Here is a 23562-nt window from a genome sequence, read left to right as displayed (position 1 = left end):
TTCCATTCTGTGCCATCGTTTTTTGTACTTTATGGTGGTCTAATGAAGCTAACGCTTCTCTGAGCTCTCTTTCAGCTCCCACAAAGTTAGTTCCATTATCTGATCGCATCACAGAAATTTGTCCTCTCCTGCAGCTGAATCTTCTCAACGCATTGACACACGAGTCTGTATCGAGGGAGTAAGCAACTTCCAGATGGACTGCTCTACTTGCCATGCAAGTAAAAATCACTCCATAGCGCTTTACAATGCTACGACCTTTCTTTACATCAATAGGACCAAAGTAATCCACACCCACATTTGTGAATGGGGGGAGATCTGGAACAAGTCTTTCGGCTGGTAAATCTGCCATTTGTTGCTCCCCCACCTTTCCTCTGTGACGCCTACAGAAGTAGCATTTTGTTAGTACCTTCCTTACTGCTGAATTGGCGTTAGTAATCCAGTACCTCTTCCTTAGCTTGGAGAGTACATGATTTCTGCCACCATGGCCCAGTTGTTCGTGAATATGCCGGAGTATGAGCGTTGAGACGTGTTGATCCTTGGCCAGAATGAGCGGATGTTTGCTCTCTTCAGGCATGGAAGATTTATTTAATCTTCCTCCAACTCTCAAAAGCTCTTCTTTGTAAATTGGGCTCAGCTTGTAGATGGTGCTCTGTTTTTTCACCTTAGATTTCCCAGATGCCAGTGCATCAATCTCGTTGCGAAAGCTTTCCCATTGGCTGAAGCGAATAATGGATATTTCTGCTTCAAAAAGACTATCTACAGACAACCTTTGTCCTCCTAAGGTGCCTTTAAATCTTTGCATCTCCAAACTGATTTCTTTCGGTTGACGACCGTCGTTTGTCAGCAGTTTCCTTTTCTTACTTAAAGAAAGCAAGATCATCTTCAGAAGTAGCATCCACCCTACTGCTGTTTTCAACCTTTTCCAACTGGAAAAGTAATTGATCAGTTTATGGGTGGGGCTAAAATTGTCTTCAGTGGTCGTTGCATTCACTGCCAGATTTCTTTTAACTTCTGGGTCATCACTAATGTCCAAATCCAAGCTGTGGGTTGGCCATTCCTCTTCTGGTTTCCACAGAAAACTTGGACTTTGGAGCCATCTCTTTTGAACTAAATGTTCAAACTTTAATCCCCTTGAAGCATCATCCGCTGGATTTTGAGCTGAGGGAATGTATCTCCATTGTGACACTTGTGACGCCTCTCTAATAACTGATATTCTATTGGCAACAAATGTTTGAAATCTTTTGTCCTCATTTTTTATATACTTTAGTACAGATGTACTGTCGGTCCAGAATTGTGGCTCTTCCAAAGGAAGCTGCAGCTCTGAACTCAGCATCTTGTCCACCTTAACAGCTACAGTAGCAGCTGTGAGCTCCAAACGAGGGATGGTCACTTGTTTCAGTGGGGCAACCCTTGCCTTTCCAAGTACGAATGCAATATGGACCTGGTTTTTACTGTTTTGCAACCGGATATATGTAACCGTTCCGTATGCACTTTCACTGGCATCAGAGAAGTGATGCAACTGAGCAGATATGACATGGCCAAAGTCTTTAGGTTTTAAGCACCTGCCGACCTTGAAACTTCTCACACTCTCGAGATCTTCCATCCATTTGTTCCATTTCTGTTGAACGCTTTGGGGTATTGAATCATCCCAACCACACTTCAAGCGACACAAGTCCTGCAGAATTATCTTAGCTGGGATTGTGAAAGGTGCTAAGAAACCTAAAGGATCGTAGACAGAACTGATCATGGATAACATCCCACGTCTTGTATGTGGTTGTTCTCGGATGTTAAATTTAAATTTGAAGGCGTCCGTTTCGATGCACCAATGTAGTCCAAGGGCCCGTTCAACTGGCAATTTATCCCTGTCTAGATCCAACTCCTTGAAGTTCTTGGATCTTTGTTCTTCGGAAATCTCTAATAGCACCTCACGGCTATTGCTGATCCACTTTGGGAGATTAAAACCCCCTAACTTGCAGATAGCTGTAATGTTTTTTACCATTTGGATAGCATCTTCTTCAGAAGGCAAACTTTTTAAAAGATCATCCACATAAAAACTTCTTCCTACCGTGTCTATTACTTCTTCTGAGAAGTGAGTTTGATTATCCTCGGCAATCTTCTTTAAAGCATAACATGCACAACTAGGTGAAGATACCGCTCCAAATAAATGAACTGTCATACGGTACTGTACAAGCTCTTGCTCCAGGTTCCCTTCTGGCCACCACAAGAACCATAAAAAGTCAGAGTGTTCCTCTGCAACTTTAACTTGATGAAACATTGATTGCACATCAGCCATAATTGCTACAGGTTCTTGCCTAAACCGTGTTAACACTCCTAACAATGAGCTTGTCAGGTTTGGTCCTTGTAGGAGCTGACTGTTCAGTGAGACACCTTTAAATTCTGCACCGCAGTCGAACACAACGCGCAAGCTTCCTTTCTGTGGATGGTATACTCCATGGTGAGGGAGAAACCACACTTTCCCATCTGTCCGTTCCAACTGATGCTCTGGAACCTTTTCCGCATATCCTTTATTGATGACATCAGTAAGGAAGGTTGCATATTCTTTGTGAAAACCTTGATTTTTTAGAAGTTTTCTTTTCAGTGAGCTGATGCGTTGTTTAGCAACGGAAAAGTTGTTTGGCATAGTTACATGAGGTGCTTTAAAAGGCAACCTTATGTTGTACTGTCCTTTTTTAAGCTGCACTGAACCCTTCACTATTTCCATGAACTTCCTTTCGTCTACTGACATCTCCTCTTTGTCATTAGAGAAATTTTCACTGAAATCTTGGTTGTACTGCTTCATCAATAGTTCTTCCAATCTGTCAACACCAATCCTATTTACACTAACCGTAGGGTGGCCACTCTCACCCTGCTTTGCACAGTTCCCATTGAGAGGTCCATTAACCACCCAGCCCAATAGAGTTCTTACTGCATATGGTCCCTCTCCTTGACTATTGACTACTTCCCATGGCTCCATTAACTTTGAGGCGTTTGTGCCAATCAACAAATCAACATCTGCGTTAATACGGGGAATATTTACCTCTTTCAAGTAAGTCCACTTTGACAACTGTTCTTCGGATATGATATTTTGTGTCGACACTGGCATTACCTTTTGAGTAAACACACTTGGAAGCTCAAAGAATTGATTGCGAGCAAATTCTGAGATCTCCAAGCCTTCGACAATACAACTTGGAACAGTACTACTGTGACCCATTGTATGTAGATTAATCCTTGTTTTTCTTCCTTTAATGTTCAGTCTCTCCATTAGACTTTCAGAACAGAAAGTGTCTGTACTTCCTGGGTCCAGGAATGCGTAAGTTTGTATGATTTGGTTTCCTTTCGTACACTTAACATTAACAGGTAGGATTGAAAGGATGCCGTTACTGCCTCCGGCCCCCGTATGACCACAAGTAGAGACAGTTGTGCCACTCCCCGGCCGTTCCTTTGGCTGCTCTTCGCCTTTGCTCCTTTCCTTTCTATCAATGTGAAGCACACTGGGATGACTCTGGTGGCAAACATTGCAAGATAAGCGTTTACTGCAACTCTTGCTCATATGTCCTAGGTGCAAGCAACCAAAGCAAACTCCCTTTTCTTTCATAAAGTCCAACTTTTCGCGATGGCTTCTTTTCCTCAATTGTGGACAGTTCTCCAATGCGTCTCCACATGTACAGTACAAACAGGAAACATTTGGTGCTGTAGGTGCACTAATTTGCGTTTGAGTTTCAACGCTTTTCTTGTTTACACTTACGGCTGGTTCAGTAGACATAAAGACAGCAGTTGCAAAGCTATTTCTTTTAGACTGAAATCTTTGACTTAGTTTTGTCTTGCTGCTTCCTTTATTTACACCATCTTGAATGTCCTGGATGTTGCCAAAGATAGGATCAGAAATGATTTTGACTTGATACTCAATGAACTTTATAAAGTCTCTAAAACCAGATCTGCGATCTTCTTTTTCTGAGATTTCACATGCAGCTGCTCTCCACTTTTCTCTGAGCTTATATGGAAGTTTCTGCATGATTGCTTTCATGTTGGCTGGCATATTGAGTTCATCCAAATATTGCAACTCCTTCATAGCATTGCAGCATTCTCGTAAACACAATGCATATGCTTGTAGCCCTTTAACGTCTTCTGCCTTAACGGCGGGCCATCCAATGATTTTGTCCACATAGGCAGCTGTGACCTTTACTTCATTTCCAAAATGCCTTCCGAGAAGTTCTTTGGCCATAGCATAACCTTTTTCTGGAGCCATATGCTGGCAACTACGCACCAGATCTCTAGGCTGCCCCCTAGTAAACTGCTCGAGATAATACAAACAGTCTCCTTGGTTTGTTTTAGCTTCGACACAATGTTGAAAAGCTCTAATGAATGATCTGAATTCTAAAGGGTCACCATCAAAAATGGGAATTTCTCTGCGTGGTAAGAATTGAGAGTTCTGTGACTGTACAAGAAGTGCTGTAACTTCATTTTGTCTTTGTAACAGACTGTAGAGATCTCCATTTACTTGAGGATTGCCTTGCAATGATGCTGGTTGCGGATCACCAGATTTGGAATCTGATTGAAGCTTTATTCGATCAAATTCTTGCCACTTGTCCTTTTTCTCAATAGCTGCTGCTTTGTCGTACTTGCCTGCTTCAATTGGGTTTTCCACTTTTAACTGAGCGCTCGCAGGCATTGAGTAATTTTGCGTAAGTTTTTCCTTTTGCACTAGTTTGTATTGTTCAGCATAAGGATTAAGTTTGGTTCCCTTTATGAAGTATGAATCCATGCCATCTGACCGTGTAGTTAAAACACTGCCATGCTTTGAGGTATTCAACACTGCCAACTTTGCTGTAGATGCTGCTAATTCTGTGTCAATTTCAAGTTGTTCCTGTTTTCTCCTTAATTGATCAACCTGCTCCTCCAGAACATGTTTCATCTGTAGCGCTGCAGAACGTGCCATGAGTGCAGCCCTTTCTGCCTCAGTTTGACGCCTTGTGGAGGACGTTGAACCCTTGCTGACCCTAGACACATTACTGGTTCGCTCTGAGAATATGTTGGAAGCATTGGATCCAACATTTGAAATGCTGTCCTGAGGCTCCACATTAACCACATCATTATGAATATCGACAATTTTAGTATTGGGGCAACTTTCGTTGCAGACTAACCATTTGTCTATATCATCAATAAAGACCTTGACGCTAAGCATTTTTAATTTATACCACATTTCATGATTTTCCACCTCTTCTTTAGGTACCAACTTCATCAATGCATCATGGTTTTCTTTTGCTTCACCACAAAGAACTTTAAACTTTTCAAATGTACCTTTTACCTCTGTGACATAGCTTTTATCACCCATCAAATCAACAATTATCTCCTTGAGATTATGTGCCCTTTGAAATTTTACCTTTCTCTCCTTTTGCAGGCGTACAATTTTTTCCATAAGTGCCTTTTCTGTCAATTTAACAGTCCGTCGTTTTACAGAGTAGTCCATTTTACCTGACTCAACTTGAGACTCTGTCTCAGGTAAGAGTTCAGGATCAGCAGCGTGTGCTTCTTCCATTGTCCAAGATGCACGTTCGTTTTTGTGAATACTTGCTCAGTTCCTTTCAGTCACAAATGCCGTGGCTTTTACACGTAAAGTCATGTTTGCACGCAATTAGAACAATGTTCACCCTGTATGTAGCGTTACACATACCTTGACACTTGCATGCAGGTGCGCTGACGCTCGGTCTCTACCTCCGTGAGTGAAGTTCCGTACCGCACAACTACGACTGCTGCCGCTCCTGTCCGCTGCACCAAACAGCCACCGCTCAGACTGCGTCGCCAATCACTGCTCCAAACTGCCGCGGTGTCCGCCGCTCCAATCGCGGCTCCTAACTGCCGCTGGGTTCGCCGCTCCAATCGCGGCTCCAAACTGCCGCTGGGTTCGCCGCTCCAATCGCGGCTCCAAACTGCCGCTGGGTTCGCCGCTCCAATCGCGGCTCCACAGCTGATCCTTTTACAGCACCAAACTGCTGCCGCTCCTATCCCACGAAGCGAGTTTTTCGACTTAAATGTAGAGGCCCTTTGCCTCGCACATTGAGTTCCTCTTGGTTGGGGTTTCGTGTGGATTGTTTTTGACGCGTGACAAAGTTCATGAGTCAACCATAGTCTTTTTGCTGTCCTTTATTTTGTTCTTCTTTGTATATACATACCATTCCCAATCGTTCACGTTTACCTTTACGCTTGACGCTTCACGTTTACCTTTACGCTTGACGCTTCACGTTTACCTTTACGCTTCACGTTTCACGGTCGAAAAACTATTTCCCTTCCAACACCCAACACCTGTGCCCAGTAACCCTTCTGATTATATAGCCATTGCGGCCTAACTGAAACGCCTCCTCTCACCTCCCTAGGGGGTGGGGCTAACAGACAAACAATAACAAAAATGGCTCTTACATATGGTATAATTAGTTACTTAAACAACAGTAACACCGACGACGGCTTCATGTCCTACGTTGCCAAATCGTAAAAATGCAGAAATGTAGGCAGCCGACATGGATTCATCAGGTCCAAAAAAAGCTTTCTGAATGTTTTGGTTTCTTTTTCAAACGTGACTCCAACATCTCGTGTACCAGACATTTATGCACTGCTTGAGAAACCAGCAGTACCCTTTAATGAGAGCAGCTATTACCAATGTAAAATAAGAGAAACCGGTCGAAGCACCAGCTTTCACTGATAGCATCCGTGGGCTTTTAATGACTCATATCCGGACACACTCAATCCTGGTGCCTTAAACATCTACAGCTTCTGACTGATGCTCTCACAAGAGGACTCTCAAAACCCAGTGGACCTTGAAGAGAAATCTGGCGATGCAGCTGCCGTGATTAAGCAATGAAGTCATGAAACCCTGCAAAGCTGGGTTGAATGAGATGCGATATTTTATCAGAATTAATTTTTTTTTCAAAAGCAAACACAACAACATCTCAATCAGCACTCGAGTATGTCGTAGCTTCAGAAGCTACACGTGTCAAATTATGAAGGCGTCTTCAGACTGAACTACAGGGTCTTTGTGGATCCCTTCGGTCGGTTCGCTCTTGTTGCTGCATGAAAGGGTTCTTGCAGTGTTTTGTCGGGTGGATTTCTTTTCATTTCTCGTACCTTTGAACATTTGACGCACACACCTGGAGCAATATCCCCGTTCTAAGTCGACAGCAGTATACGTACAATAGCTGGATCTAAGAGAGCTCCTTTCTGCACAGAAATGTACATTATCTCAGCGAGCGTCTTTCACTCGATGATGATGATGATGATGATGAAATGGTTTTCATGCCGTGACGTCGCTGAGGAACAAATAATGTTCACAAAGTCTCCCAATCTAATATGTACTAAAATTACCACGAGTGCAGCGGGGGTGTCTGGGCACATTTACCTGCTCAAAGAGCTTACATTTCTGCGTCATCGTGCACAAATGAATTTGCATACCTTGCCCCAAAGGTTACAGCGTACTTTTTTTTTCTCCCTTTTTTACCTTTTTTTGATAAATCGCTCTGCTTGCGGTGTCTACATTATACGGAGAGGACAATGAATGAATCATGCATGTGCCGAGCATCACCTAATACACATACAAGACCACAACCGCAGCACACACACACACACACACACACAGTGTGCTGTAAACAAACAAGCCTCCGCCTCGACTCATTTGAATGAAAATGGCCCATTCTGCATCTAGCATCCAGGTCTGTGAGAGAGTGCTTTAACGTGCGCAGAATGCACGTATCCAGGCCAGACTGAAGCCTCATGGTGCAGCACAGCGTTGATGCAGAAAGCCGTTCACACAGGCTAATAGAAGAATTTGAACTGGTTTATTCACGGACATTTGAACGTGTCTCTCTGCAGCCATTAAGGCTCAATGTTGGACTGATGAGAGCCCCCCCCCCCCCCCGACTAAAGATTTTTTTTTGCCCAATAAAAAAAATGGAGTTGACGCTGAGTTTCCCACAGGGCCATTGTGTTTCTCAGCCGCAGCTTGAATCAGGAATGGCTCTCACACGTGTTATTACCAGGTAGGCGTTTCTTGGGAGGGGGGGGAATACGCTTGAGAGATGTTTTTTGATACTGTATCGATTCTCAAAAACTCCATCTCTGTTTAATCAATAGCTTAGAGGCAGATGGTGGCTCAAATTGCACATTTCATCAGTTTTCCTCACATTGGAATAAAAAAAAGCAATATATCACAAGCTTAAAGTATCTCAATACATTTATGATATACTATTTAATATTTGTTTATCTCAATATATGTGATACATATCCCCAAGTTATTTCATTTCCGAAACTTAAGACTAAACTCTTAATGTGGTAAACTACATCTCATACCGCCCCCACACATCTGTGGAATGGATCTCATGCAGGCTGATGTAAAATGAATCATCAAAGCTGCTAGCGTGAAATAACTGTATAATTAGCTGATTGGATTCATCAATAATTTTGAGATCTGATATAGTTTTATTGGTTTGTCTTATGTCTGTCAATCACCAAAAAGCGCCGCTATTGTAAAAAGTTGTAATATTGATATTTTCATTTGTTGCAAGCTCCTGCGTTGACTCCTGACCCAGCCGCATACATCGTGGAGCTACAGAAGTGGCTTATCACGCTAGGGACACCGTTACCACCATCACGTCCCGTCTCGGCGCGGTAGCCTGCTGACGCCTGTCCTTTCAACGCTATCGCTCCTCTGACTGCCGTACCGTCGGTGTACAAATCCACGCAACACAGATCAAGGGCAGAAGTGTCGGTCCCCGGAGTCATGATAACATCGCTTTTTTTCTTCCTTACCACGGGGGTACGGGGAGCGTTTTGTTCTCTTTACTGTGAGCAGCGTGTGATGATGAAGGTAGAGGTGAACTTCTCTTTTGTTTTTTTCACAATTGGGAAATGTAATTTCTCTGATTTGCATAGATATGCAAATGTACCAGGTTACAGTTGAGTTGTTTGGGACCAGCTGATATCTGTGTGTGTGTGTGTGTGTGTGTGTGTGTGTGTGTGTGCGTGTGCGCGCTACCTATCTAGGGCATTGTATCTTTGCTGCTTGTGTTCCCTGTCTGAGGGATATGTGCTGTACTCAGCCTGGGCCGAGTTATTTATGATGGTGCAGGCCGCCAGCGGGTCTCATGCAGGGCTTGCTGTCATCGGTTATATTAGCCATTGTCACTGAGTGTGTACCTTTACACATCAGCTGTATGTTTGTGTACTGTTTGCAAGTAATCTTTCCCTGAGTTATGATTTGAGACTAACAAAAACACTCAATCTAGCCGTGGCGGTCAATGCGTGACGGTGGGAGAGGCTGCCGAGCCATTTGTTGGGGCTTTAAAGGTCGATTCCCAGCACTGTAGTGTGTGAGGAACGGTTTATTTGACATATTTTCATTCTTCTTCTCCCTCTCCCTGTCCAGCGTCCTCGCCCGGCCCTAACGTCACCCTGGAGGGCCAGTACCACTGTAACCAGGGCCCTGGGATCCCACTGGACAGACTGTGCGACTTCAGCGCCGACTGCCCACTGGGCGACGACGAAGGCGACCTCTGCCGTGAGTACAGCCAAAAAGCTCTACATCGGCCATCGGCCGGTCTGCCCACTAGGTCGACTTTGAGAAAGCCGTAGAGACGCAACCAAGCCCCCCCCTCAAGGGGAAAATGGGTGGCAAAATAAAGGGCAGTGTGTTCTATGATCATTTTTCACCCTTGACATATTCCGTGGTTGTTACTTCTACCTCTAAGGGTTTTCTTCTGCTTCCCTCGTTTGTAACACTAGCCAAGTATCCTCACATCTCATTCAGAAGCACAGCCCCCCCCCCCCCCCCCCCCCCCCCCCCCCCAGGCCCTGCTTCTTTTGTGTGTCTGTGTGTGCTGAGACCCACCTGTCCCACGTGCATGCATGCGCTCTTACACGGTCCCTGTGATGATTAGCAGACAAAGGGTTGAAACTCGTACCCCCTGCTGTTTGCCTTTTGCTTTTTCACCCCACGTTGGAAGCAGGCAGAGTTAAACCCCTCCCGCCCAGTGTGCAGGTCACCCTCCCAAAGCGATGCTCATTAAAAATGGTGGCGGCTCCCTTGTGCTTATGGGATGTGAGAGATAAGGGGCTAACCAGAGGTGGAACATCCCAGCAGGGCGCAGTTCCTCTTTGTGCTGAAGGAGGATTTGTGAGTGCTAATTGGCCTGAGAGGCTAACCCTGGGGGTGTGATCCCCCTTTGAATGTAATACCAGTGTTTGTGTGCCTGCGGGGGGGTGTAACTTGTTGATCTTGGATTATTAGCAAAAATATTGACCATTATAAATGTAAGAATAGAAATGTGTGGGTTATGAAAAGTGAGATGGGTATAATGTCATGGTTAGGTAAACAGAGGGGGGACAGACTGATATAATAGTGGACACACACTGCAGGGGGAAGGCTAGTCGCTGTGATTCAGCTGGGGAACCTTTAACATTCTCTTCTCCCTCCATCGCCACACACTGTTTACAACAAATGCACATATTTTCCTAAATTTGCATTAACGTGTGTTCATTTTCTAAGTGGGGACGAGGGCAGCCAACCCATTGTTGATCCATCAGTCCACGCTGACGTTCTCGCGCTGTCAACCACCCTCTCCTCCCGTATCTCCGGCTCCCCATTTGTTCCATTTGCATGCATCCCTTGTCACCATTACCCAAATAACACAGTGCTCCCTCTCTGATACCATATTCTCTGTGATGTATCCACAAGTTACCTCCATGTGATTTGATCTAAATCCTTCACATGCATTGCCAGGGCTCATTAACAGGGACGAGGCAGAGGGAGGCAGGAGGAACAAACCTAGCTTTGTGTCAATCACAAAGATTCCTGACATGTAAGGGAAACCAGGTCCCTGCGGATCTCTCTTTGCCGTCCTACCACAGCATCATTATGCATAAACACATCCGCCGCTCTCTGAGAGTCACAGCTTCCGCCAGTTGGTCTGAATTCTGCAGACATCCCCCCCTATCCCCCCCTATCCCCCCCCCCCCCCCCCCCACACACACACACACTTTCTGCTGCAACTACAGAGCGACGCTGCCGGCATCCAAAGGCGGATGCAATCAAAAATTCCATTTAGTAATCTGCAGTATTCTTTGAGGCGGCATCAGCGAGAACAGTACATGGTTTCTACCCCATCACTACACTGTGAGAGCGTTGCTGTGATGTCTGTGTCTGTTATTCCTTTAGTGCCTGCTGCTCACAGCTGCCCAGTCCCTCTCTTTAGTTGGTGCCACAAACACACAGCGCATCATTTATGAACCTGACCCTTTTTTCTCGATATCTATGGGAACAAAAAGGTCAGTGTTTCATTCCTGTAATGACATTTGAAAATGAAATCATCTTTATTAACACCTCTACCAAGAAAAGATATTAATGCCACACAGCTTTTGTATATATGTGAGAGTTACAGCAAAATGATCTGAGATCCTTTTCCTAAATCCAGTTTAAATGGTTTGCCTGGCTGGTTTTAGATGGTTTTGCCACTTTTTTGATGTGTTTGTTGGTAATAAGTGGAGTGCTGGAGTGGACAATTAAATAGGATTATAAAAACATCACCTTTTCTTCCAGGTTTCTTCCATTTAGTGAACATGCATTATTTTGCATGTGTGGAGACAACTCCTCGGAGAAAACACGAATGCCTTTAATCCGATTTAGAACAGAAGGCAGGGAAGTACTTCAGCGCTTTGTGGGTAAAATTAGTTTGGCAACAACACTTTTTTTTTACCAGTTCTCACAGATGGGGGAAAAAAAGACCAAAACTTTACTTTGAAACATTATTCAGGCAAAACCTTTTCATCTATTCGTAAGGAAGGAACATGTTTTAGTTCAGACTTTGATCACCAGGGCTTCTTTTTGTTGTACATGCCTCTCAGGGCCACCTTTGACAGAGTAATCGCACTCTTTGATATGGAACCGGTCATGACATGTACTTATAGGCGGTGTCCTGTCGTTACGACACTCCCCAGGTGAGTAGCTGTGCACGTTGCATTGAAGTGACATTATTACCCAAACGACACTCGTACATTCATAAGGACTGAGTGATGGACACGTCGGCTTTCATAAAATAGTAATGACACTGTGAGGTGGGCCTTACTCACGCTTCATTAAATGAGTTGTGTCAAGTTGAATCCCTAAACTGGAGGGATGGCAAACGGTTCGGAGTGACAGCTCGGGTCGTTAAAGGCGCACTAGGTGACACGTACTAATGTGTCCACGGTGACATCATCACAAACCTTTTATTCATGTCACGGGCGATGATTGGACGATGTGATTTTCATCCCTTGGCTTTGCACCAACTGACACGGAGGAACGCGGTACTTGTTGAATACACCAAAAGTCATAAGAAGCTTTTATTTTGGTTGAGGAAAAAACACCACGGGAGAGCAAACATTTGGGTTTTTTTACACCTTAAGATAAGAAAATGTAATGACATTAGTTGCATAATAATGGTTCTTTGAAACCTTTGAAGCTTTTTGTATAACAAAATAAAACATTTTTCGAACTAGTGACCATTTCTGCTGCTCTTCCTCGTGAACAATACCTTCTGTATGATCTCTGGTCAGGCCACTTTCACTTCCATTATCTGGATGAGGCCATTTCCAAAAAGCACACTGATATCAGGCCACTCAGAGATTCTTATCGGTAATGGGCACTCACAGGCAGTAGTTGGGGATGATAAGGAACATGAAGCAACCTTGAGTTGAACATTTTTGAAACACTGAACTGAAAACTGGAGCCATCGTCGGTGTTCTCCCCGTCAGCTAGAAACACCTTCATTTGTAAAGAAATCCACGCTTCTGTCATTTGAGCTTCATTACGGTCGAGTAGCACCTACAGTTTTCCACACTGTTGGATTTATTCGTGTGCGTGCTATATACTGTATTTAAACACAGCCCCGGGGCTGGACTGGTAATCTGGCATACCGGGCAAACGCCCGGTGGGCCGACGCACTTGGGGGCCGGTCAATAAACCCATAAAGCAGGGACAGCGGCCCATTGGTTCATTTTGCATACTGACACTGGGCTGGCCCAATCATCTCTTAGCAGGCTCCACCCTCCCTCTCCGTGTGTCAGTTAGACGCATTCAGTGGCTCAGAGCCAGAAAGAAATCTGTTCATCAAGATGGAGAAACAAAAACGTAAGAGCAAGGGGGTGCGGAAAAATTGCGGGCCAAAAAAAAAATCTAGAGGTTGATGCCTCAACATGTTCAAAAATAACCGACGTGTTTAGTGCTGTAGCTTCAGTTGTCAAAACTACTACAGAACCTGATGACATGTTGCAGAAACAGCAGGTGAACACAGCACATGGAGGAGGAGAGGTGACTAGCCACAGCGAGAGCGGTGCTTGCGGCTCGCAGGCAGCAGAGGAGAAGGTGCAGCAGGTGTCTGAGTGTGACAGTGAAGTCCAGGAGGGGCGAGGGAGCAGGAGAGTGTCATTGAAACGGTAAGCAAGCAGGTAGCTATGAACAGGGAGGGAGTATTAATCAGGGCGGTGCATGAGGATAGTGTGTGTGGACCTGGCTGGGCCACAACCAAGATGATGACCATTTAACAGTTACCTCAATTAATGAATATTATAATAAGGCAACAAACATTATCGTTGTTGGTTGTTGCTATTATAAAGTCTGAGTGTCAGGTTGTCATTTGTCAGGGTTAGCACCTGTATTTTAATTATTACTCGCCCACAACGAGTTACACAATGGAAGAGGTCGCTAATGTATGTTATTTGGGGGTTAAAAACCCGCTTTGCATTTTGAAAGCTGTATATTCAACTAACTAGATATTTTCTAATGTTTCTTCTGAATTTCCAATATCATCAATATGCAATATTACGGCAAGTGAATACTCTAAATTTAATATATATATTATCAGGACGTTTTGTGTGAGTAATTTGTTTGTATAGGTTTTTTATGGGAAGTATCTCAACAATTAGAGGTAAATGTTGTTTGGTGTCATATTAAAGAGGGGTTTGTGGTCTTTAAAGGGATAGTTCACCCAAAAATGAAAATTGTGTCACCATTTACACACCCCCAAGTTGTTTCAAACCTGTATGAATGTCTTTATTCTGCTAAACAAAAAGAAAGATATTTTGAAGAATGTCGGTAATCAGACAGTTGATGGACCCCATTGACTTCCATAGTATTTTTTGGGGGGGAACGGAATAGTAGATATGCATATATACACAGGGACCGCAAGGATAGTGTACTGGTTGGTGTTTGTGTCCGACCGATTGTGGTGGGCTGGCCTGAGCAAAAATGCCAGGGCCCTTTTTTTGTCCCAGCCCTGTACAGCCCTGTTATCTGTAGCTGATGATGTGCTCGAGAGTCTCCTGGAAAGGGAAAAATTCACTCAACAAACGTGGTCCTTGAGCATGTTTCAATATTTACAATATTATACATGGACGGCCTTGTTTGCAGATCAAGGAGCGTTCACTCTTTGGTGTTGACATGTTTTAAGAGGGGGCTTTACATTCCAGTTATCGCTGTACGGCGCCGCTTGTATCCCAATGATTCTGAGGCTTGCGATGTTCTGTAAAGGGATTTCGAGTTCATTGCCATCTCCCCCAAAACACATCAGGTCCGTCCCCCGGACCCTTTTCCCTGCTTCCTTTTTCCGTTCCCACAGTCACTCTGCGCCTCAATCCTGATATCCACAGACACATTTAGTCTGCTGAGCCATTAGTCCCCCCCCCCCCCCCTCTCAACTTTGTCATCCTCGCCATCTCTCATCTCTGTAATGACCCCCTCTCATCCACCCCTCACGCTCCTGTCCTTTTTCTCCTTGGCTGTTTGGCCGTCAGTCTCTCTTCCCTGGACCACCTGCCGGGCTCGTCCAGTCATTACTTCCCCCCCCCCTCCCAGCGCTCCCACTTATCGTCTCCTCCCCTGATGTCTTCTCTCTCCTGTCTCTCTCCAGGCACCTTTCTCAATGGCAGCTACTGCTCTTTTGAAGAGGGCCAGTGCGGCTGGCACCCAGTCGCTGGCCGCGGTCTCTCCTGGAGAAGACTCGGGGCGCCAGCCAAGGCCTCCAGAACGAGCTGCCCGTCATCAGGTGGCTCACACGCAACCACATCTGCATGCTCTCGCAAACCTTCAGTGCTACTTCTGCAATCCATGTCAGTGCAGAGTGGGTCTCTGTATGATCATCTAACGTCTCGGGTTGGCTGAGGCTTGTTTCTGTCTCAGAGGGAGCTTTTGTGATTTCATACCATGTTTAGTCATTTTAGATTACTTTCATGCAGACTAGCTTTCGATTTAACCTTCTGGTTGTATCAGTTAAGCATCCAAGCATCTGCGTGTTTAATAACTGTGCTTTTGTGAGTTTTAAGGTGCCACATTCAGCGTGGACGGAGGCCAGTCCAAAGGCCAGCGGAGCTCAGCCATACTGAGGAGCCCTCTCTTTCCCCCTCCCCTGAGAAACTCGCCCTGCACGGTGAGCACAGTACAGTGAGTGTTCAGAGAAGATCGGATCTCTATTCTCTGAGGTGCACCTACCAGCGTCGCTGCGCCGCTCGAGCTCTCTGTTCTCGCGCCGCACGTCTGTTGCTTTAAATGACAAGGTGCCACTCTGACTATTAGCCCCTTGTCCTGCACGCAGTGAGTGTCCCAGCCCTGTCAGCTGTTACACCTTTGTGCCATAGACGGCCACGCCCGGAGGCAGTGTGTTTTCGGCCTTTCCATTTTTGGGAAATCGATATCTCTGGAACGCCTGCAGGGAATTTTTTCCAGTTGGGAAGATACATCCACCTTGACTCAAGGGTGAACTGATCCGAATTTGTTTTTCCAAAGGTCAAGCTCACTGCGACTGAAAAACAAGAAATAGTATGCTAAATATGACAGTTTGGGATTGTATTGTAGCAGGACACTCCTGGAGGCGTGATACGTTGTAATCAGTGACACCAAATACTAATATTCTTTGCTGATGATGAGCTTATGGAAATCAACAGTCACTGAGTCAGCCAGTCTTGTCAACGTTTGCAGGTTAAAGCAGGAAGGCACTGTAAAATGTATGTGGATGATAAAAGGTGATTGAAAAAAGAACCCTCTGAACTCTAGATGCAGATTATAACCATTACTCATTTAGACAGTTTATCAGCGACATGTTAATTAATGGTTACCGTATCAGTCAAAGGGTTGGACACAGTATCCAAACTTTTGACTCGCACATTATTTAGTACAGGATGGGTTATTTTACTTTAAATGAGCCCCTGATTTACAAATGAACATCATGATGTACAAGAAACACACATTCTGGACTGGTTCCTGCTACGACCCGATACCACTGATACGATTATACATGTATCTCGCATTTGCTGGGTTTTTCCTCTCTCGGTTACCGAGGAAACCACCAAAGCTATTCAGTATTTTGGTAACAGCTTTGTCAAAGTTGATCATTGACCCGTGCCCGTTCTGCCTTGAACCTTTTGACATGGTATGTGTCCATAGACAAATGGACAAATTACAAAAAAATATTTGTTCCATGTGACTACACTGATCACCTGCACTTACAACCTGGCTCTTGAATCAGTCACTTAGTCACAAGTAAACCTAAAAGATACATTTTAAATTCAAATTCAGGGTAATCTGATAATAAGATAGATGTAAATACTGGACCGACTGGAAAAAGTATTTTTTGGAAACTATAGATTTGTATACTTAATAAATACGTGCATTTTATTTTTCAAAATAAAAGGTCAACGTTACACAGATTGAGGCTGACCTCATCCGCCACGACTTGAATCGGCTGACCAAGTAGTGAAAATAATCAGAAGCCATGTATTATTTAGATCACAATGCTGACTGTGCAAGTCTCCAGGGGTTATCGGCTGTGCACTTGGACCCTCGATTGATGCTATTGCATCAAGGATTTACGGTTATTTTGGTTTTGTTGTTCGACCTTTGCCCCTCTGAATGTGTACTTTGCATACTTAGAGCTGTGGAGGGGGGCGTTTGTTGATGAGACAAGCACACGCAGAATTGAGCGATACAGGTTGCTAGGCTGTGGGAAAGGTCAAGAGATCAGAAAGCACTGGAGAGACTAAGAGGGAACAGTTGAAGCCTGCAAAAGAGAAAAAAGCAAATAAAACGCCTGTGCCAGCTGCTCGGGCACACAGCCAAAGATTAGCCCTGATTCCAGATTAACACTCTAAATTATTTTCTCTACGCTGAACCGGTGCCGTTCAATCTAGCCTGTCTGCTCTTGGACAGCCGTGTTGAGGATATTAGTTGTGGGTAATAGCTACAAATCACTTTCATGTCACGCCCGGTGTGCTCTATGCGGTGCCTGTAATCTTGATGTTTGAACGGCCACCATGTGGTCCGGCGCTCTGCGATAAGACGCTAACCGGCTGTCGAACAAGCACAATGCGAGCGCTCAACATGAAAGGGGGGAATTCAGCGGTCTGGGTATAGTGTCGTCTCTATGTGTGCTTTTCATCAGGCTTAAGCCAGCATCTGTTGCACTTAAATGGCGAAAGCAAGAATTATGTTCCTGGCGCCACCGAAATGCTGTAAAGGGACACAGTCACATCCCATTGCTTGTTAGCAAGCTTTAGATTTCAGACTGTCTTTTACTATTTAATTCCTGACACGGCTGGGTTGTTGTGTGTTTCAATGCAGGCTTACGCCGCCCATATCGCTCCTGTAAACCGCTCACTGAGATTGATGTGTGCTGAAGCGTGCAGGAGCGAAAGCAAAATGGTCCTGGATGAATTTTATTCATCTTAAAAGAATTAGAACTCAACAGATTGCTGTCGCTGAGGGAGCTCAATGCAGTTTGGAGTGCATCCCTTTATGGTAGTAGCAGTAACACAGTCGCTTGGCTGCTGGTCTTAAAGTCAAAAATAGGAATTCAAAAGTTTTCATTTTCTCTTCATGTATATCAAAAACCAACATTCCTATGGTCCCCTTTTCTGCATCGCTCATTTAAATTGCCCCCTGCCTCAACAGGTGCGATTCTGGCTGTGCTCTGGGGGCCTGCAGAAGGGGTCGTTGTCTCTGTGGATCGCTGAGAACGGCACAGGACCCGAGGAGCAGCGCAGACTGTGGCATCTAGTCAGCAAACCCATGTCGGAACACGGCTGGAGAGTCGTCATCATACCCCTTTACGGGCTGGCAGACTGGTACGGCAAACACTTGCTTTATTCAGCACGTAAAAGGAAGTTTTGATCATATCAGGCATTAAACTGGTACTTCTGAGCGGGGGGTCTAACACTCGATCCCAACTCAGAGCTCAGAAATGAAACCCAACCAAGAACCCCTTCATCCATCCACCTTGCCGCAAGTTTTAAACATTTACATTTTCCGGGAGAAAGTACATGTCAACTGCAGAATGAGTGAATGAATCCCATAGGGACAGTAGTCTTATTCTGTGTACAGTGGTACGAAATAGACCTCTCTCTTCTTGCTTCTCTTGTCTGTGATGAAGAAAGGAGAGATCAATACACAAGGCTCTAACCAACTTACCTGCCTCCCAATTAGCCACGGCCCCCATTTCCCACTCAAACAAGAGGGAAATTAAAATAAAATAGAGCAAAGTCAGATTTTAAAAAAGAGAAACCCCACATGATTTCATCTGTGTTTGCTCACTGGGGTTTTGGTTGGCCATTGGAGCTCAGATAATCCTGCTCCCCTGAGAGTGATTATGTTTTGATTCTCGGGTTATGTAGTCAGCTGTGCTTGTGCTGTTAATTAGAATGTCATGTCCTTAACCGTACAGTGGACCTGCCAGTCTTTGCGCAGTGACCTTTGTGGAGCTTAAATGGAATCAGAAATACAGCCTGAAGTGCAGACAACAGTCCGGACATAACAGACAGTGTGCTGTGTAAACTGCATGTTGCTGTTTTTGTGCCTTCAGGTTTGAACAAAAACGTCATGATCATATTAAATGGTAAAATCCACTTATGCAAACCTCTCATTACCAACACTGAGAGTCTTAATGAATTTGGATTAAGAACTTGTGTTTACAGTTGAACACCATTATCGGACAACTAGAAGACATTTTTTGCATCAAGACATTTTGAGCTAAATGTAAGTGAAAAATTTGACACCCATCTCTTGTCTGTAGGCTGAATATGAAACTGGAAGAAAAAAAAATACTAGTATGTGGATTTTGTTTGTTTCCTGGATTTTTTACCCTGTGTTTAGTTTTTTAGTCGATTCAATCCAACACCCTTCTGGCTATGGTTTATATTGACCACACAGAACTGAGAGTGTTATTAATTCTCACATCAAAGGAACAAATGTCAAAGCATTCCTTGATAGGTTTTGGTCATGCCATGTCTGCCTACATTATTCCGTGCATTCAAATATTTCATTTAGAATCATTAAATTACTTTCATCCCTAAAGAAGTTGAACTGCTTTTTCATCTGCTCAGGTAGCAAACAGCTCTTTACACTGTAGATTGTGTGCCACAATACGATGCAAACCCAAAGCTCAGCGTATGTTGGCCCCATCCTTGGAGTCGAAGGCCACCCGACCCGTCACAGCCTGCTCGGCGTTAACACGGCTCTGGTCCTTCTGCAGGTTTTGGCTGCAGTTCAGCACAGAAGATGGACCTGGACCCGGTTCAGCTATTTCTATAGACAACATCTCCTTCAGTATGGACTGCTTCCTGGCATGTGAGTACTAACTCTCATTTCATCAAGACCATGGTTGAGTTAATGGTATCTTTTGACTGACCATGACGAGTGTGATGGCGGGAGGATTGTAATAAGAGTGTAAACATATTTTATTGACTTCAGACAAACTTCAAAGTGACAATTTTAATTATTAATCCATACAGCTGTGCCCCATGTTCATGTTTTAAAGCGATTTGTTGCGACAGTTTTAAACACTCAGAAGCATTCATCCAGGAGCCAGTTATCATTGAAATTCCCTTGTCTTGTTAATGAGCCCTTTGATCAGATATTTGTATTAATTGATTGATTGTGTGCTGTCAGCACACTCTCTTTGAGTCCTTTTGATGTGTCCTGAAATGTCAGAACAGTTTGAATCTGGCTCTGCACAATAGAGCCTGCTGGCTGCCAGGGGCCAACGTTGGAACGTTGTACTGCAGACGTGGAAGGGTCAAGCCCCAAGTGACCTTTATCATGGAGACGCAATATCACTATGAAAAACAGGAATGTGGTGACAACCAAATGATCTGTATGGAAGGTTAGGAGATCAGTGCCTCCGTCTATCTCACCTTCTCTAGGAAGCAGTTTGAGCCTTGACAGGAATATGAATGGGTGAAGTTTTGATGTATAAATGTAATACTGAAATGTATATCTTTTGTTCAGACCACGCAATTAAGAAAGAATCATTGATTTTAGTGTTCGAACGAGCGTTTATTTTCCAGGGAGATTGTACCTGTGTGTAATTACATGATAAAGTGATGCGTACAGGGAACCAGTGTAATTTTTTCACAGCCATCATATTCACATCATCAAGGTAAAGGCCAAGGACGTATCTCTTTTGACTTTAAGATACCATTATAAAGAAATGTTCAGTTGTTTAATCAGAGCTATTTAGATTATAGTTTTTTGAATCTCGTATCACAGAATTTAATACCAACACACTTAACTGTAATATCCAATCAGATGACATGAGTCCATCTGCTGAATATGATGAGATATTGCTGTTGGTCTGAGAGGACGATCTGTTTCAGCCATCAGCATCAGCTTATTGGGTCGATGTCTCTTGATTGAAAGAGATGATATTCTTCAGGAGATATTTGCACACCAATTTGTGTTTTATATGCTTCAGAGCAGCGGCGGCGGCGGCGCTGGTATGCCAGCGCTGCAGGATCATCTGTCCACGCTTTGCTCACTTTCATTACCTTCAGCCACACTTGACAAACACACTTTTTATCGCCCATCCGTCAGACCAACGGATGGGCGATGCCGGGGCTCAGCAAAAGGCGTTGCTTCCAAGAGTGATCACTGTGAGTGATTAGCATGATGGATGCCAGAGCGTCATGACACAGCCCCGGTAATATGTTTCAGTGGGAAAACATGCCCTGTGCCAGCACTTCTTTTCCTGCGCGATTTGCTGCCTCCCACCCCCCACCAGCACACTGTGAATGTTCCCCCTCAGTTGCACATTTGGGCATCAAAGGTTTGCCCCAAGCAAAACTCCCTTTTGGAGATTGTGTGGAAATGATTGGATTTGATCAAACTGTGTTTTACCCCCAAAAAAAGGACCCCACCCACCGTTTATTCCATGTACAATGCCAGTCCGGTTAGTTTCTCCACTCCAATTATCAGTGTTATTTGTTATAGTATTTACTGTAATACGAGCACAGGTTACTGAAATGTATTTCAACTGCACCTGAGGGCTCTGAGAAACACCACGCACCGGCAGGTACAGATGCTCCGCCGTCCTCAGCGTGTTCACAGCGATGATATTATACAAGCGCTAATTATCAACACAATATTCAAGTGGAGCTCTTCCAGCTTCTTTTTTATGTACATTCGAAATAGAAGTTCACGCAAGGTCACAGAATACACAGCACAGTGTTTGATGTTTTTCTTTCTTTCGGATAAATACAGCAAAACATTTCCAACACTTCATCGAAGGTCGTGTTGTAGAATAATTCTGACCGTTGTGCAGATTCTCCTCTTAGCTCGAGATATTTTCGGTTTTGTTTTTCTTCTGGTGGGCGAGCGGCTTGCTAATGACCAGTGACAGTCGCCCTGCCCTGTGGCTCACTGCTCTGTGGTGGACCTGCTGAGTCCTCCTCCTGCTGCAGCAGCATACCAATGCTGCTCGCTCCGCCCCCCCCCCCTCTGCTCCTTGTTAGCAACTTTGTTGAAGGTGTAAAAGTTACTGCTCTGTATATGCACAACACATCTTAGAGTCTCACTAACAGCATCTCGCAGAAAGCGATCAAACGCATTTCCTACAGCCTGCACATTAACTCGATCTTGATCAAATGTTGGTGACTTAGACGCTGAGATTTATTTGAGGATTACAATGCATTGATTTTCTAGGTGGCAGGTTTTAGAAAAACAATGCTGATGGCTAAGGTTTTGAGGACAAAGTTACAAAATGTTGTTACTCAAAGAAAATTCCAGTAGAGAACGCACTTTGATTTTATTCATCACCCAGAGGACGACAGGTGCACGAATAACATTGATGTCAAGTTGCTTGCTCCGAGTTAGTGAAGTGAGTTTTCTTGGACCAAATGGTACACGCAAGACAGTTGCTTTCCAAACCCTCGGCTGCGGAGGGAGCCCCCTGCCATATTGCCATAAACGGTGAGCCTTCAGCCTGAGGTGAGCAGGGAGACCGGACAGAGATGAGGGAGAGATTTTGAGGCAAAATGATCAAGAGATAAAGATGAAGCATCCTGCTTCTGTCCCGACACCCCCCGATGATGGCGGGGAGGTGGGACGGGATTAGTTCTCGCCAGTCAGGTAACACTATGTGGGGAAACTAGTCATTTTATTGCACTTGGTATACTTGAACTAGTGTGATTTCTGCTTAATATTCAGCTCCCGACACTCCTTTCCAAGGCTTGGAAACCCCACATGCTCCACAGTGGGTTGTGTAGGAGAGGCTTCCGAGAGCGAAGCGAGTGGAAGAAAACACTCTGATGGAACATTTAAATCGTTCTTCGCTAGCTGTTTACCATCCATTAGGAACCCAATGGAGAATATCATGGACCCACAGAGCAAACAGACTGTATGCTCTAGAAGACAGGCAGCAAATCTATATCTACATATATTGTTTTTTTCACTTGCCACAATAAATGCAAATAGGCCCTGAAACCATGTAATCTTCCTCTCAACCGTGAGTTCCATGTATGCAGAATAACAGAAATGGAAGCTTACTATGCGGGTCATATGCTCTTTGAGTGTCATTTTGAATGCACTCCATAATCTACACTTTGCACACTAAGTGTTCAGTGAAAAAGCTTTAAAGATGGCCCCCATTGCTGCAGCATTGTGGCACAATGACTGATACGCAGCGAGTCCTAGTTTTGAAGTTAGCTAGGCTGTGTGCCCTCAAAAGCAAAAGTTAGAAATCAGAGAGAAGTAGCAGAATAGGAGCTTGGTCAAGGTCCCGTGTTTAGTGGCATAGGATCCAACGCTGTGCAGTCAACTGTGTCTGCAATAGTCTCACATCTTCTGCCTGGCTCAACAAGGGTCACCGAGCAGCAGATCCACACAGGGGCTTTTTCAACATCAAGGGAATGAGACGTCGTGCAGAACTCCTCGACAAAACGTGGCCTTCCTTTGGAAACTAATTCAGAGCCACAGACACGGTGAATAGCAGCTCACCTGCACTTTATCAGGTTCTCAAAATCTGAGTGAAAAGATGTCAAGTTGGAAAAGGGGGAAAAAGGAGGAGTTACTGTCAGACCGGCCCACTCAGTGCAGGGTGTGTTGTATGCTTTTCAATATTGTGATGCACTTTCCTCCAGACATCTCTTCTTTTTCTACTTGTGCTTTCCAGTTCCGTCTTTAAAAGATTTATTTTTTTGCTGCCGGATCGCGCTCCAAAACAACTTTGTCTGTGAGCGAGTGACACAAGTGTTGAGTAAGCTAGAGCAGTCACTGAGAGGGACAGA

General features: G+C 44.5%; 1 protein-coding gene across 2 annotated transcripts in view; it reads left to right on the top strand.

The window, feature by feature from the left end:
* The window catches only part of alk (ALK receptor tyrosine kinase), a 265070-nt gene that overhangs the window by 209264 nt on the left and 32244 nt on the right, over positions 1-23562 (top strand). For both annotated transcript variants that reach the window (XM_062557175.1, XM_062557174.1), the window contains exons 6-10: positions 9410-9541; positions 14925-15059; positions 15337-15440; positions 17957-18129; positions 19533-19627. In XM_062557175.1, coding sequence (XP_062413159.1) covers positions 9410-9541; positions 14925-15059; positions 15337-15440; positions 17957-18129; positions 19533-19627 — 639 coding nt within the window. The remainder of the gene's footprint in view (positions 1-9409; positions 9542-14924; positions 15060-15336; positions 15441-17956; positions 18130-19532; positions 19628-23562) is intronic.

Source organism: Pungitius pungitius, chromosome 14, assembly GCF_949316345.1.
Source record: "Pungitius pungitius chromosome 14, fPunPun2.1, whole genome shotgun sequence".
Lineage (NCBI taxonomy): Eukaryota > Metazoa > Chordata > Actinopteri > Perciformes > Gasterosteidae > Pungitius > Pungitius pungitius.
The sequence above is the reverse complement of the archived record's forward strand: the minus strand, read 5'-3'. Positions and strand labels throughout refer to the sequence as shown.